At 42.1% G+C, this 16,041-nt stretch overlaps 1 protein-coding gene across 1 annotated transcript in view; it reads left to right on the plus strand.

Annotated features, from left to right (window-relative positions):
- ptprsa (protein tyrosine phosphatase receptor type Sa) overlaps positions 1 to 16,041 on the plus strand; it is a 358,543-nt gene that overhangs the window by 242,836 nt on the left and 99,666 nt on the right. Inside the window, exons 8-11 of the mRNA XM_036587418.1 lie at positions 10,538 to 10,807; positions 12,316 to 12,897; positions 13,188 to 13,324; positions 15,255 to 15,399. Of these exons, the coding sequence (XP_036443311.1) occupies positions 10,538 to 10,807; positions 12,316 to 12,897; positions 13,188 to 13,324; positions 15,255 to 15,399 (1,134 nt within the window). The remainder of the gene's footprint in view (positions 1 to 10,537; positions 10,808 to 12,315; positions 12,898 to 13,187; positions 13,325 to 15,254; positions 15,400 to 16,041) is intronic.

Consider the following 16,041-nt stretch of genomic DNA (forward strand, 5'->3'; position numbering starts at 1 on the left):
TGTGGGGCCTTTTCTTGCATCTTTTGGTATTGCTTCTGCTGAAAAAATGAAAAGCTTTGTTGCATTTGTTGTCATGAAAAATAACACGGCCTGATGCATGATGGGAGAATGTAACTATGCTTGCATGCCTGGAATGGAGCTTTTCTTTTCTGCACTCCTGTGTTTCTGTGACTGTTTGACTCTCTCTCTCTCCTGTTTTCCAACATCTCCCCCCCATAATTAAGTCTTTTGTGGCCTCTTCTGTAGCTAGTTACTTTGTATCGTAGTGTTATTTGTTGTGTGCCTTTGTTTTGTACTGTTCTTCTCCTTTTATGTTGGAATTTCCTGTTTTGTTAGATGTGGTACGTATTTCTGTGCAGCTTTTTGTAGTTCCAACCTAGGAAAAGGTGGATTTACAGCCAGTGTTCCTGCCATCCCAATACAAAGCTAATGTGGCAAACAAAACCTGATTGGGCATTATTAGTTTCTGTGGCATTTTGCTCACAGCTAATTCTTCACAGTGTCACCGGGATCAGTGCTGAATATAATGATCTCTGCATTCCAAACAGTCCCTCAGAGAGCGCGGAGGCTTGGCATTTCTCGCTGGCAGCAAACTAGCACGGACCGTTTTGTTGACTGACTGCCACTTGTCCTTTCGGAGTCAGCCGGCTCAATCAAACCAGGATTTATCATTCATTCGATCCCCTCAGCGATGGCGCATGTCTGAATTGCTTTTCAGCTTGATGATTTGCGTGATTAAGCAACCTAAATTAGGCCCGAAACAAAAAGCTAGTGGCTTGTTCGAGTCTCTGCGTCCTAATCCTGTTCGAATGCTGAGGAGAAGATGCCAAATTAATTAGGGCCCAATTCCAGCTCGGTCCACTGGTGCCTGCATCGGTTAAATTGACTGCCTGCATCACTTCGGCCTATCGGTTTCAAGCTTTACACATTAAACGTAATGCTCCACGTGTGCCGGGGATCTGGCTCGTCAGCCTGGGTCCTGAAGCTTGGCCAATTTTGTATTACATCATCCATTACGAATGTAGCAAACTTTTTCTTGTGGAAGTCATTATATAGTTTTTTTTTTCTAGTGCAAGAAATCTAGCTAGTGAGTCGCTTAGATCACTTAGAACTTTCCCATATTCTCCTGCAAGATGCAAGAAGTACCACGGTATTTCATTCGGGAATTCTTCTATGCTTCAAGGGAGATGACGAGGCACAATCCAGGCCCCATGTCCCCATGGCTGCGGTGCTAAACCATACCAGCCATCTCATAATGTCTGCTCTGAAACAAAATGGCCTCTTGAATAATTCATCCGCGGAGGAAGACATGGTGGCGTTAAGGGGACCCGAGTCGCTGCGTGAGCCGCCATGCTGGCCCCGAGCAGGAGTTAGCGGTATAAATAATGAAGCACCCAGCGCTGCGACTCCCGTCTCCCAAGGCCTGGCATTTATTGGCAGGACTTTTATTTTTCATATCTGGTGGTGCCCATCGCAAATGCTCACAAATGCTCACCATCACACTTCTTACTTTGGCCCAGCTGCACCGCTAGGCTAATGTTAGCCATGTCCAGCTGCACCTAAGGCAAAACCTGCTATAGTCCTGGGCAAGCAGGGCTAGCATAGCTGGTAAAATTGTCCTGAAAGGCCAAAAGAAGCCATTCAGTCTGCTCTCTAGCTCTTTTTCTACCCTTTTAACCAGTGCGGAACCTAAGAGTATAGCCGCAATTAGCAGTGAAGCTACAATTAGCAGTGACGCAAATGCATGATAATCCCCTTTTGAACTTTGATTTACCAGAACTGAGCCCTCCAGTGAAGAGAGTCAGTCACCTTGTGCCAAATTACTGATAGAAATTACAGTTCTCCCTCTTTCAATGAGGTCGCTAATCTCTCATTATTGCTCTCTGACAATGTAGCTTTCAAGCCGCCCCTCAGTTCTGCTCAATGTAGCCTAATGAAATAACAATGGAAGTTAGCAAATGATATAATTGGCGGATTTTAGACCTCCGAATCTTTCTGGGGAATTGCAGAATATTATGATAGGACATGGAGAGTTTCTCTACGTTGCGATGCTGGAAGACTGTGCTGTGCTAAGCTATGCTACACTGTGATGTCCTTTTGCTAAACTGCATGCGCATGCATATGCATGCTTGCTTCCCTCCAGCATGCCTTGACTTGCGTGTGCTTGCATGTGTGACTGTGCATTTTGGCATGGAAAAGGAAAAAAGAAAGCTAGATTACACCCTGCTCTCTGGTGGGCCAAAACCGATTTGACCTCTTCAGCCTGAAGGTCAAACTGTGAACCGTCTAATTCCAAATCAAATCGATGGTGTGCATGCAGCCGTTCTGCTGTTGTTGGAGAAAAAGCTATGTGGCTAAAACCTCTGAAGTAATGCAGTCTCAGACTCCATCAGCCTCGTATTTGCCGTAATCAGATAAACCGGCGGCAGATGTTTGGCGGTTTTGTTCCCGTAATAACTTCCATTACTGGTGCTGATTCCTCTGAGCCCTCACTGAGACTGCTTACCATTGCAGCAGCGCAGGTGTGTGCTAATGTGGGCAACCCCTGCGGTCCGTATGGAAATGCCCACCGCACCCCCGCCCCCATCCCCGAGTCGAATGGAACCTAACCAAGACACCGAGCAAGGTGTAATCTCAGCTTCAACATGGCACTAAGGGCTGCCCATTATTTTGGCTTCCTTCATTTTGGGGCTGGACAGACTGTCTCACCAAAACGGCAAATAGTGTCCGCCTTCGAAACGGTTTGGCGTTCCCTTCTTGACGTCCTTGTCCAAAAAAAACTGTTACAAAAGAGCCAGATCGAGAGCAGCGTTCCCTCTTTTGACTCGTCCACTGCAAAACCCTTTGATTTGTCTTGTCTCTCCACACCGGGGCTTGAAACGAGGTTTTGACTTGCCACCTGTAAGACATATACATGTTTCATTGTGCTTCCATTGCTCTGACTCTATTGGACAGGCCTGCTGGGCTCCTGGTCTTAGTGAATGAGGAGTGTGTCCGTTCAGTTGGGGTTCTAACACCGGGGAGCGGCAGCGCACATCAAACGTTAGCGTGTTAGCTGTGTGACCGGTTGTCAGGGCTCAGATAAAGCGCGAAACTGCACTCTATTTCATGCAGCACTACTTCAAAGCCAAACAAGCCTGATAGATCGATAGGCTAGGATACAAATGTTGACATGTAATTGAAGACTTTAGACTCACTTTGAGTAGCCCCTTTTCTCCATGCTGGACGGATAAAGTGTTTTGAGGCATTGTTGCTTTTACTTTGAAGTCAGGGAGATTTTCACAGTCTGTTAAACGGGTTGGTGGATCTAAATTTTGACCCTGGCAATGTAAAGCAGGCTGAAGTACTTCATTTTCTTTTTTTCTGAAGGAAGTAATGGTTCGCCCAGTTTCACGACTTAACATGGCCACACTCTTAAAAGTGAAGGTTCCTAGATGGTTCCTGGCTTGGATGTATAGTTGCAGGGAAGATGACAACTTTAAATGGAGGTTCTACAGACTTCAAACAGTTTTCTACCCTTGCATATCTCATTTATGTAAGTGGTTCTTTAAAGAACCTTTCATTGAAAGGTCATCTGGGGAATCAAATGGTGTTTTTCCACTGCGCAAAGTACCAGAACCTTTGGTACCAGAAAACTGGAACTGTTCCATCGTTCCAGCAATGAAGGTTCCAGTTTTGCAGTATTTGGTACCTGCTCAATACTGGTTCAGGACCTAGTGATACTCAGTAGTGTTCTACTCTGTGCTTGCTAGCACTTGCAGTTGAAGCCAATGACAATTTAGTGAATTCTTTACTTTTATAGGTACTATTACTGCACTACTGCATCACCAATGAGTGCACCAGAATGTAAACTAGAGTGGTTTGTTGCTGTGTTGATCGCTGTTCTTAGAATTATTACTATTTTGTAAAGATTTCGATGACATAAGCTTGTTAGAAAGCTAACGCTAGCTCTGTTAGCGTCCACAGAATAAGTGCTTCTGCTTGAATTTTCACATTTGACTTAAACTTTGCCAGATTCCACACATGATTTTGTGTAATTGTAGACATTCGTGTGAGTGTGACCACAGAAAAGTGGACTACATCGTTTATTGTCGGCACAGCTAATGTTAGCTAAGCTAACATGCAAGATAGCTTGCCTAGTTCACTTGCAAGAGAAAAAATAAGCTGACTCATGTGAGCCTGTGTAAATGTGAATATGCAGTGCAGTACATTGTTTCATGTACAACTTAGAGTAGCCAATAAGTTAAGCTAACTACCAAACAAGGTAGCTAATTAGCGAAATTAGATGCTTTAGAATGGCATGCAATGACCAAACATTCCTGTTTGGATCAGTTCTTGCTTTTTTTAAATGTGCAGTGGAAAAACGTAGTGGATGTGTAAATTTCTCATTTACAGGATACGAGTATGTATTCATAACCCATGTTAGCATTAAATTACAGCATCCTTTCAGCACAGGCTGGTCGACATTACAGTAACCGCAGTTATGCTGATTGTGATTAGTACTGAAAAGGTGAAAGGTTGCAGCCCTCATTCACTCAGCTACCAAAGCTCATGGTCCACTGGCCGATTGAAGGGCCAGTTAGCGAATTACGAAATATGCATTCCACCCAAATTAGCATGTTCGCTTGGCGGAGCTGGACATCTGAACTTTACAGTTTCTTTTTGCTGTAAATCTGGCATGACAGTTCAACCACTACCCATTACAGGTCCATTCAGTTACCACCCTCTACACATCACCGTCAGATTGTTATTGCTGTGATCAGTGGTCGAAGTCAGAGCCTTGAAGAACACACCTGCGCTGTAGTGTCTGTGTGCGTGTGCCTTGATTGTTATTTTTTTCTTATATATTTTAGCACCGTTTTTAATTGTGTGTGTCTGTGTGTTCCGTTTAAAAATGTTGCTGAAGTTGCACTTTGCGCTAGTATTTTTGGGGGTTGCATGCTTGGATGGGCCTGGGCAGTTATGACTCTACCAGCACTGGCCTGGTGGACAGTTTCCATATTGTATTTGTCCCTCATGCAGTCATAGCCATGCATGACCTTGTGAGATTTGGGCTGCCCTTTCACCTTCGTCAGACGTTGTTGTTGGATATGCACTTTTTGGGGGGCAGGGTGGGGGGTGGTTGCTTACAGATATGAGATTTCTTCCCCTATAAATTAGTGCCCCATTACTAAATCAATATGCTAAATCAAATATTTCAGACTGCCAAATTACACAGTAATATGAATCGTATCATACTGAGTAATAGCCTGTTAGCACAGCACTTAAAAGCATTTCACATAGCATTTTTAAGGAGTTTGCCACTGATTTTTCAAAATGTCCGCATAATTCAGTCATTGGTGTGAAAGTCGAAAGTCTATCAGAGTTGTTTGTTTTGAAATTCACGTCAAACTCCAAACGTTTTTTACAAAAACTGATTCAGATTTCTTTGCAGTGGAGGTGGTAGGAACCAGACGTTCCAGTGTATAGTGCAAATATGGCTATTTTTTAATTTTTTTTTATTTTACTAAATGACCAGTGAACCTACTGAGTTGTATATGTAATGTTAATGATCTTAAAAAAAGTTTACGTGCACTTGAGTAATCAGATAATGGGGAAACTCCAGGTCTACATGAGTCAGACAGTAATCGCATTTCTGCTTTACAACCAGCCAGTAAACTCACAGAAGAAGACGCGACGTAAATGTAATGTAAAACTCAAACTTCATGCCACAGCTTTTTTTTTTAACCAAACATACATCATCTAGAAGATGAAGAATATTTAAATCCTTCATCCTTTCATCAAGCTTGTATTTGGTTTCAGCATCGCTCCGAAAGTGTTTGCTTATTTCCGGTACCGCTGTCTGTTTCACACATGCTCAGACTGAGAAATCCGAAAGAAATCAGAGTAAGAGTTCACATACACTGAGAAATCTGATTACTGAGCTAAAATCCAGCTCTCTTTATCAGATTTCTTAATCAGATTTCTAGACCTTACTCCAAACTAAGAAATTGGAGTCTGGTGTTTACATGACCATTTGAATAATCAGATAACTGCAGATTATGATCGGAATATTCAGTGCATGTGAACACACTCAGTGTCTTAGACATCAGGTCGAGTATTTGTTTCCACTTCATGTAATAACTTTCTGTGAGGGAGCTTTTAGAGGTGGACGTCTGGTTCCTATCACCACCACTGTGAACAATTCTGACTCGCTAAGTTTGTCTAGAACAGAGCGTTTCACACCAAACCACTGAATGATTTATTAATGCAGATTTGTTTGGAAAAATCTGTGGAATTCCCCATTAATACTAATAATAACAGCACATAATGATGTATTCCAGATCAGCTCTGCTGTGGATGCGGTAGAAATGTGATTATCACTCATTGGAGACTATAGAAGGTCATCCTTCACTTCACTGAGATTTTACAGACCACTCCTGTGAATATATCCATACTTAATCAGAACGCTTCTGTGCGAGAATAGGCTTCAGATTTCAGCTGAGCAAAGACTGTGAAGGTCATGAGGGCGTTTTATTCTGAGAAGTAATTATAAACAATGGTTGAGATCAACGAATTATAATGACCCTTTTGAGAGATATGCACACGGCATATGAAAGTAATCAAAATCAAACAGCGAACCTTTTGTTTTCCCTTTTCTTTTTTGTTTGTACATAATCAGCTGTGTTGAATTGGTAGAGATTACCATGATCTGTGAATCAGAATCTTTTGTTCGGCAAGTGGAATTCCATTAATATAGAAATATGAACAAGCATTGGAACTATATGTACAATGTGCAAGTAATATAAAAGATGTGCAGTGGGTGTTATATACCATATAAACTATGTATAGTTGAAGATGTGAGCGTATAATGTACTGTTTATCATATATTTTGTACATTTGCGACATGTGCGCATGTTGGTTGAAGCCCATCTGGATCATCCTGGTAGATTTCTAAGCGGTTCTGTCCTCCTGGGCCGCCGTCTCCTCAAGAACTCGTCAGCAATCTGATCTCGGATTTCAAGCCCCTCTGTGGGAGAAATCATGATTTTGGAAGTCGGACCGGCTCTCCTCTGTGCCCTGCTCTTCTCCCCTCTACGCCCCTCCTTGTTGTCCCTGTCGTGTTTCCAGCCCCAAGTAGATGTTCAAAAGTTCACCCAGGTCTGTCCCGTCCCTTCTGTCCGCTGTCCTGCTGCTGGACTCTTGTTCTGCCTCGTGTCCCGTCTCCACCTGTTGTCTCTGTCCTTTCGGTGTCATTGTGTTTTTTTTCTTTCTTTTGCTTTTCTTTTCTATTCTTTTTTTTAACTAGCCCTAGCACCTCAACCTCCATGCTCCTCTTTCTCTCCCTCTCGCTCTTGCCCTTGTTCTCCCTCTCCCTTCACCTTTGAGACATGACCCCCTCATTGGTCCACGGTCCCCTCAGCTCCGCTCACAAGATGTTTTCTGTGTTCACTGCAGAGGCTGTCTTGCCGGTTCTTAAGGAAACCAGTCAAACTCCAGTTTTAAAGCAAAGTCAGGCTGGCTTTAGATGGTGAAACGTTCATGCTAGTTGCAGGTTGTGAGTTGCATAAAACAGAATTTTAATACGTTGTAGTTACACAGACCAAAATAATCATATAAAACAAGCACAGTTATTCCACTAGTCAGCAAGACTAGTAGCCATTATTGTGCCATTAACTCATTTTCTGTGTAGATTAGGGCGTGTCGAGAGGAGGAAAGTAACCCCTCGAATAGCTAGGCTCCACTCATGGAAATAACTGAGCTGCTGGATATCGCAGTTACCAAATAATGAGCCTTAGAATGTAATAAAGCTGCGTTCACGTTTGCATTGAAATAAGTCATTCCACACATCACAGTGGCACGTGGCCGATGGCGGCATGAATCTATCCAGACATTGCCGTGGTGACTGTGTTGCCGATTGAAATCGATTAGCATAGGAGAGCTTTAGCAGTGTATACTGTTTGTTTATTTAGGTGGAAAAAGTCAGAAGGACACTTTTATTTTTTAATAATACTGGGTTCGTCTGGAATTCAACACTGAGACTTTAGCATCCGTGGCTCTCCAAAAAAATCAACATCCAGTTTATTCCATCGTGGCTTTTGATGGCAAAACTTGGTAAATTTAAAACTCTTTATGGAGCGTTCCGCTCACCGCAGCAGTCTACGGTCTACGTTTTCCGTTGCGGCTCTGCTAAAAACAACAGAATATCCCGTTTGCCGTCATCCGTCTACCGCTACCGTGAACGCAGCATTAGTCTGAGATTCTAAAGGGTTAATTATGTAGTTACATTGATGGCAATGACAGCAGGATAACATTGCAGAAGCACCAGCCACTTATCAGATAGCTTTCATGTTAGCGTTGGCTTACTAAGGGAGCGTACTTATATTTCCATATATGCCCTCTGCCCCCTTGGCTCTTTATATAAAACATCAAACCTCAATATGATACATTATGCAGAGCTATGAAAGTGTTCGTGAGGTCTTGGTTGGGTTTTTCCGATTTCATATCTACAAGCGACAAAAAGAAATAGATTTTTATTTTTTTTAAGGGATGCATTCACTGAGCTAATTTGCATTGCAAAACTTTATAGGACTTGGGGAACATGGGTCTGCTTCTTAGAAATTGAGCAAGTTAAGGAGGCTAGGAACAAAGAGATGACTCCCTGGCTATCTAGCTTCTTAGGCTAACTGACTACCAGCAAATAAGCAACATTATTTCATGGATATTATATGTTTAGTGTCATCAAGCTGTATATTATCATTATATTTAGCACTCGGCCAGTCATATTAGTGATGGTAATGAATTTGCTGTTCAGTAAAACCTGTTGCAGCTGTTTTAGCTGAGCATCAAACAAGGAATTTGAAGGCTTTCACGCAACTTTCAACCAACTAAAGTTGTATAAATGTCTCATCATGTAAAGCCAGCTTTAGACTTCAATCAACTACGTTTAGTTTAATTAATCTGACCGGTCCACTGCTCATGTTGATATTAGCCTGTTCCTTTGATGATGCATAGTTGAAAACCGGTCCCATCTTTTGATTTGCGTATGTCTCCACACACTCATCCTCGTCTTCCCTGCTATAATTACGCAGGACGGCAAAAGCGGAATGACATTCATGTGAATAAACAGTGAACAGCAATTCAAAGATACCAGGAATGGAAAAGCTGGACAGGTTATGAAAAGGCCGTGGTCCGCAGCCTGGCTGACCCCAAATCCTCTATAAAAAAAAGCCTCCCCTCTCCTCTACTTTCTCCTCACGGCATCCTCACTCATCCTGACTTTCATGTGTAGCTTTGGCAGCCTTTTTGTGGTAGAGGTGCTGAATCGTTCCCATTGTAGAGTAGCGCACTCCCTTTCATGTACTCCTTCATTCATGTACATATTTTTTGTTCCTTGAGTTTGTAAATAACCCTTTCTTTTTATATGTGACAGCTAGTTGGAGTTAAACTCTACTTTTCCCGATGTTGTTACATAGATTTTATTCTGCGTTACAACTTCTGGCCAGGACTGCAATGTGATAAAGTTTGTGTCACATTAAGTCCCACTGGCTGGAGAGACAAATGAATCTTTCTCAGCATTGAAGTGGGTCCCCCACCCTTCGCTCTCTTGTGCGCGTTCTCTACTCCTTCCTCCTCTCCTTCCTCCTCCTCCTCCTCCTCCTCCTCCTCCTCCTCTTCCTGTTCAGTCGTCTTTGTCTGGGCATGCTAGCGACCCTTCAGTTACATTCCTCTATGCATTTTTAGCTCAAATCTCTTTCTCTATCTGGTTTGTTTTGTTTCTTTTGTTCCATTTACTCTTTGTTTCTTCTCTACCTATTTATGCATGATGTCTGTGAAAATGATAGCTGCATCTATCAATGGAACCGTGTCAGATTTTAAAGAGGCTTTGTCCAGTTGATTTACCCTCAATCACAAAAATCTGATTAAGGTTTCTCATCTTTAGGCTAGAGGACTGATTGTGCGCAGGCACATACATAAATATACAGCCACATATGTACATCTTTTCAAGTGTAGGTAGAGATTAGAACGGTTGACACTACGTTTTTGATCTAATTACAGTAGGAGAAGCTTCTATGAGCCATCTCCTGCTGGCCTACACAGCGTGGAGCTACGTATGAGCGTAGCTGCCTCCTTTTTACACTAATTCACACTTCATTTAGCGTTTGGTTTACATGCATTTCACACAGAGGTTCAGATTTAAGAGATGAGAAACTCATAATAGATTTTTGTGTAATTAAATGTGCTGTGATGGATCAAATATTAGTCAATGGAACCTTGTTGCTATGAATCTGTTGCTTTAATGTCAATCTATATTGTCGGTGAAGCAGTTCTGTTAGTTTAGTTTTTCTTTATCCTTATTTTGATTTATATAATTTTAGAGTTTCTTTACTTTCTACAAGTCTCACTTTTTATGATTTGTTGTCCTCTCTTTAGACAACGTTTTTGCTCTAAAGAAGGACTCATTTTCATCGCCCTGTCTTGTCACCTCTCTCTCTCTCTCTTTTTCTCTCTCTCTCTCTCTCTTTCTCGTTTTCCATCCTTTTCTTGGCGTTTGCAGTCCGCCGAGTCCCCCCTCGTTTCTCCATCTTGCCCGCCAGTCACGAGATCATGCCGGGCGGCAGCGTAAACATCACCTGCGTGGCCGTGGGCTCCCCCATGCCCTACGTGAAGTGGATGCTCAACTCTGAGGACCTGACGCCAGAGGACGACATGCCGGTGGGACGGAACGTTCTGGAACTCAACAACGTGCGCGAGTCAGCAAACTACACCTGCGTGGCCATGAGCAGCCTGGGGATCATCGAGGCCGTGTCCCAAATCATCGTCAAATGTAAGAGGGGACTTGCTTCTCTCACTTCACTGAAGGGATTCACACCGAACGTGTTGAGTTTTGTATTAATGCTGAGGTAAACGTCTGTAAATATGCACATAAACCGATTTTACGTATGTATACAGTATATATATATGGTATGTATTCTGTAATACGCAAAAGAACGAGCCGACAGGCACATCTCCAAATCTTAACTACCCTTTGCACAATGCAAACGCTGATTAGTTGATTAGAAGCATGGTGAGGACCCAAAACGCAATGAAATGATACCATGTCAGTTAAAATGTATATGAAAAAATATGACTGTTTGGTCAAGAAGGTTCGTTATTAAATGTGGAAATGCATGATGATATCGGTACGACACTCACACAGACACACGTTTTCTAAGCCACTTATCCTTCCGGTGGCACAAGATGGTGTTGGAGCCCATATATCGGTATCATATTGTTAAAAAATAATAAATAAATAAAAATATCGCTGTTACACTGCAAAAAATGGATGGTGTCTTGTCAAGTAAAATTATCATAAATATAGTCAATAAATCTAATATTTCTCCTGTTGAGATTGCCACTTAATATATTCACTGTGTTACTAGATTTTTACTTTTAAGTAATTTTGTTAAGTGAAGTTTATTTTACTGTATTGGAAGATAATTTTGCCTGTTTTAAGAAATCTGCTTGAAATCTGCCAGTATAGTGAGATAATTTTCCTTGATAAAATTACCTGACACAAGTAAAAATTGTCTAAAAATAAGCAATGTAATCTTATAATAAGTGCACAACCATCTCAAAATGGCACAAATTAGATATATTGACTAGAATTCAAAATCATTTCACTTGACAAGATACCATTATTGCAGTGTAGTGAATTGACTATGATTCATATTTTTGATGCTATTGATCTTTATTGTGCTCCAGAAGAGCAAGACATTCAGGCGACCCTGGGCTACTGCGCTAAAAGATCTGCATTTTGTTCTGTTGACTGAACCTCTACAAAATATTTTTACATTTCTTTGCAGTGCAGTTGCAGGTCGTCCCAGTATCTACATTTTATAAAATGCTTATGTATCGGCATTAACAGAAATGTGCATGGAAAGTATTTGATATCGGCATCAGCCCAAAATACCCCTATCGGTGCGTCCTTACAAGCATTTTTATGACCCCTCTTCTTTTACAAAACTTTACAAAAAATATCAGGGCCAACATAGTTCTTCTGTCCATTCTCTGTCTACTACAGAGACACAAGGCTTGAACAGGGGTTGCCATTTCAAACTTTATTCATTTCATGTTCTATTTCAGTTTTACTTCAGAAAATTAACGGTACATGCAAGTACGTCAGCAGATGCCTATGCTAACGTCTGTGCCTGCACATGTTTACAATTCGGCACACGTATATTTCTGGTCTTATTTCATCAGTGATGGTTGTGGTTGTGCAGTAGTCAGATAATTTGATGGATTCCTGTGCATTGATTGTGCTGGTAAAGCAGGACTATTACCTTTTCCTTCCAGCTCTGCCCAAGCCACCAGGTACTCCGATAGTTACTGAAACCACGGCAACGAGCATCACCATCACCTGGGACAGTGGCAATCCCGAGCCTGTTTTGCATTATAATATCCAGTACCGCGCTAAGGCTCCAGAGAGCAAGTTCGAAACCATGGAGTCCATCGCCACCACTCGCTACAGCATCGGCGGCCTTTCCCCCAACACCGAGTACGAAATCCGCGTCTCTGCCGTCAACACCATCGGCCAGGGTCCTGCCAGCGAGCCGGTTGAAGCTAGAACAGGAGAGCAGGCTCCTGCTAGCCCTCCCAGGAACATCCAGGCCAGAATTATCTCCCACAGTACCATGATGGTACGTTGGGAGGAGCCAGAGGAGCCCAATGGCCAAATTAAGGGCTACAGAGTCTACTACACAATGGACCCCTCTCAGTCTATGAACATGTGGCAGATCCACAATGTACAGGATAGCATGATCACAACCATTCAGAACCTGGTGGCCTCAGAGACGTACACCATACGGGTGCTGGCCTTTACTTCAGTGGGGGACGGACCGTTTTCTGATCCCATTCACGTCAAAGTGCTGCAAGGAGGTTAGTACTCTGTTCATCCGTGCAGTTACCCATGTAGTGTTTTCACGACGGCAAAACAGTATCTGTTAAAAATGTGTTTGTAATTTGGACGTTATTGTAGCTAGATCATTCCTACAAGCCACTGATGACTCCATGGACCATGGAAAGTGGTGCAGACCTTTTTTGGCAATCAGTTTTATGTGCAAGATCAATAATAGCAGTCCATAGACGACTTATTGGCTAAATGCACTGTTGTCCATGTGTTTCTGTTCTGATTTTGTGTCACACTCTCACGCTGCCCCGCCTCTTAGTCCCCGGACAGCCGTCCAGGTTTCAGATCGGTGAGGTGTCCGATACCGCCATCGAGCTGACCTGGGAGCCGGCGTTTGAGAAAGAGGGAATCATCAGTTATGAGCTGCGTTATAAAGAAGGCAGTCAAGGGAACTTGGTACGTGCTCTAAATTTTCCAGCATCTGTTCAATACACTCTCCTAAACCTGCCAGCATATTTTATAGAGACCATTAGAATTACTGCTGAGCCAAAGCGATGCCAAAATCTTCAAACCAAGGCAGGGATGTCCAGTCTTATCTACAAAGAGCTGGAGCAGTAGTAGGTTTTCATTCCAACCATATGCAAGCCTGCCTGGTCAGTTATTTGAAGTATTGGCAGGCAATGTGGCAATAATTTAATATTACGATACTTGACGACATCATATTTAGTTTTTATGAAGTTTGGTAAATAAGAATGGTCACAGTCTGCCAGTACTGAAACATTTGCAGTCAGAAAAGTCGGTGTTATATATTCTGTGATGCACTATTTGTAGTTGAGCTGGGAGGGTTATGGTCTTTTGGACACCTAGTATCACTGGGATCACTATGATTTGAACTCTTGATCACGACAGCATCACTTTAGACTGAAACAACACATGAGAGCTCTAGCTAAACCTCTTTTGAATGAAAAACGTAGTTGAGTAGTGTTGTGGAAGTACTGACTTTGCCAGCATCATCCTCAGAATAGCTTGCCATAACATAATTCAGCATATCATATCATCCACCCCTAGTTTGAAGGCAGATAAAGAAATTAAAGCAGATGTTCTCCGGTTTATTAATGTAATTATAAAAAATAATTATTATTTTTCTCCAGAATATCTTGTCTTCTGTTTGGGTCTGTACTAGGGGTGGCAAATCGGTATCAATCGATATCGGTATTGGGATGATATCAGCCATAGCCTTTGGGCTTCTTATGCTCCTGTTTAATTGGACTAAAATCTGTCCTTCACCCTGCGTTCACACCGGCAGCGACTCAACAAGGCAGCCAGAGGTCATTCTTTTTCAACGAGAGCTGGCAATTTTTGGTGACAGGAGGTAGCACGGACGTTAGTGATGTGAAGTGGGCGGAGTCAGCAATGCAACAAAGTTGAATGGAGTTTAACTTTATGCAAATAAGGTGCGAAGCGATGTGGCGATTACCAATAGGAATTGAGCATTGAGCACTGTGAAACGGTTCGCTCCTTTTTTAGATAATTCTAGATAATTGTTCCTACTAGAGAGAATGACGACGGTGCTTTTGCCGCAAATAGTAATCGCAAACATCAGATACTGTTTTTTTCACATACTGACTGCAAACACAAAAGGAATGAAATAAAAATAAGCACACAAGCAATTTCTCACCTGGAGTTTTATTTTTTGTGGGAACGCATCTGATTCGTGCTTGGCGTCAGTAACCAACAGTCTGTTCGAGTTCAGAAACGCCCACAGGCGACAAGCCATCAGCAATTTAGGCGCCGAGGCAAAAAAGTCGCTGCCGGTGTGAACTCAGGGTTACAGATAAGACTGACAGATAAGACTGGACATCCCTGAACTAATTGAACCTAATTGTATTTGGCTTGGTTTGTTTTTAGTTTGAGATGTTCCATAAACTTCCATAAACTTCTGGACAACTACACTGGACATTGGCCTGAATCTCTTTAATATAATGTGTCCTCCAGGGCTGGAAAATACTTGAGTAATTGTGCTTGGTTACTGTACTTAAGCATTATGTTAAAAGCTTTGTACTTTACTCAAGTATGATTGAAATTGAACACTTGTCACATTTCCGAGAGAAAAAACATTCATATCAGTGTAAAATGAAACTTCAAACAAGCATGTTAACAAATAAAATTCAAACAAAGAAAACTTCAAATGTATTGTGTTTCACTTTCATGTACTTAAGTATGTTTTTAAATGTATGTCTAAATGAAAGTGACTTTCACTCAAATATATAATTTTCACTTTGAATTGAGCAGCATTTTGATTAGCGGTACTCGTACTTTCACTTCAGTACAATTTCTCTGTACCTTTTCTCCGCTGTGGTTTCACATACTGTTCCCTAACGAACAGATAATGAAAACGTTCGGCCCGAGCTCCTCCTACATGGTGGAAGGTCTACGGCCGAACACGGAGTACTACTTCTCCCTGGCCGCCATATCTAAGAAAGGCACTGGTGCCTTCACCAACGAAATCTCCCAGAAGACATCGCAAGCCAGTATGTACTGCTTTAACTTTCTTTTTCATTTTGCTGCTTTCATAAACGGCTGAGGTTGGGTGAACTCTGCTGTGCTGTTTTGACTGATATGTGTTTGTAGGCGATGTGTGCTTCCCACAGTGCCCAAATCAGGGATCTGGAAATGTCAAGAGTAGATACTAACAGTGTATTTGTATCTCTTGGAAGTAGATATGTTTTAAGGACATGAACTTTTGTCTAGCTCCCTCGCGCAGCACCAGGAGAGATGTATTCTGACAAGGGCTTTAAAGCAGGTGGCTGGCATCGCCTTTCAGGCGTTTGCTGTACTCCTGTGAGCGAATGATTGAATGCATGTGATGTGCACAACATGTTTCGAGCTGTAAAATTTGCCACTAGTGTTTCAGAATAACTCATTGTTTACTATGTAATCAAATGCATGCCAACACGCTACCTCTGTTCTTTTACAATGACTTTGATTGATTGTTGTGTTCTCAACGTAATTACTGACCATTTCTTTCCCCGTAACGACAAACAGGCTGATTTTGATGATGTGAAAAGGCTTAACGTCAATATGTGTATCTCACATGTGTCTCTCAGTGGGTAGGGGTTTATGAATAAGATTTAAAAAAAAAAAAAATGGGTGAATTGTTTAGTTTAATGGAT

This window comes from Colossoma macropomum, unplaced genomic scaffold (genome assembly GCF_904425465.1).
Source record: "Colossoma macropomum unplaced genomic scaffold, Colossoma_macropomum, whole genome shotgun sequence".
Classification (NCBI taxonomy): domain Eukaryota; kingdom Metazoa; phylum Chordata; class Actinopteri; order Characiformes; family Serrasalmidae; genus Colossoma; species Colossoma macropomum.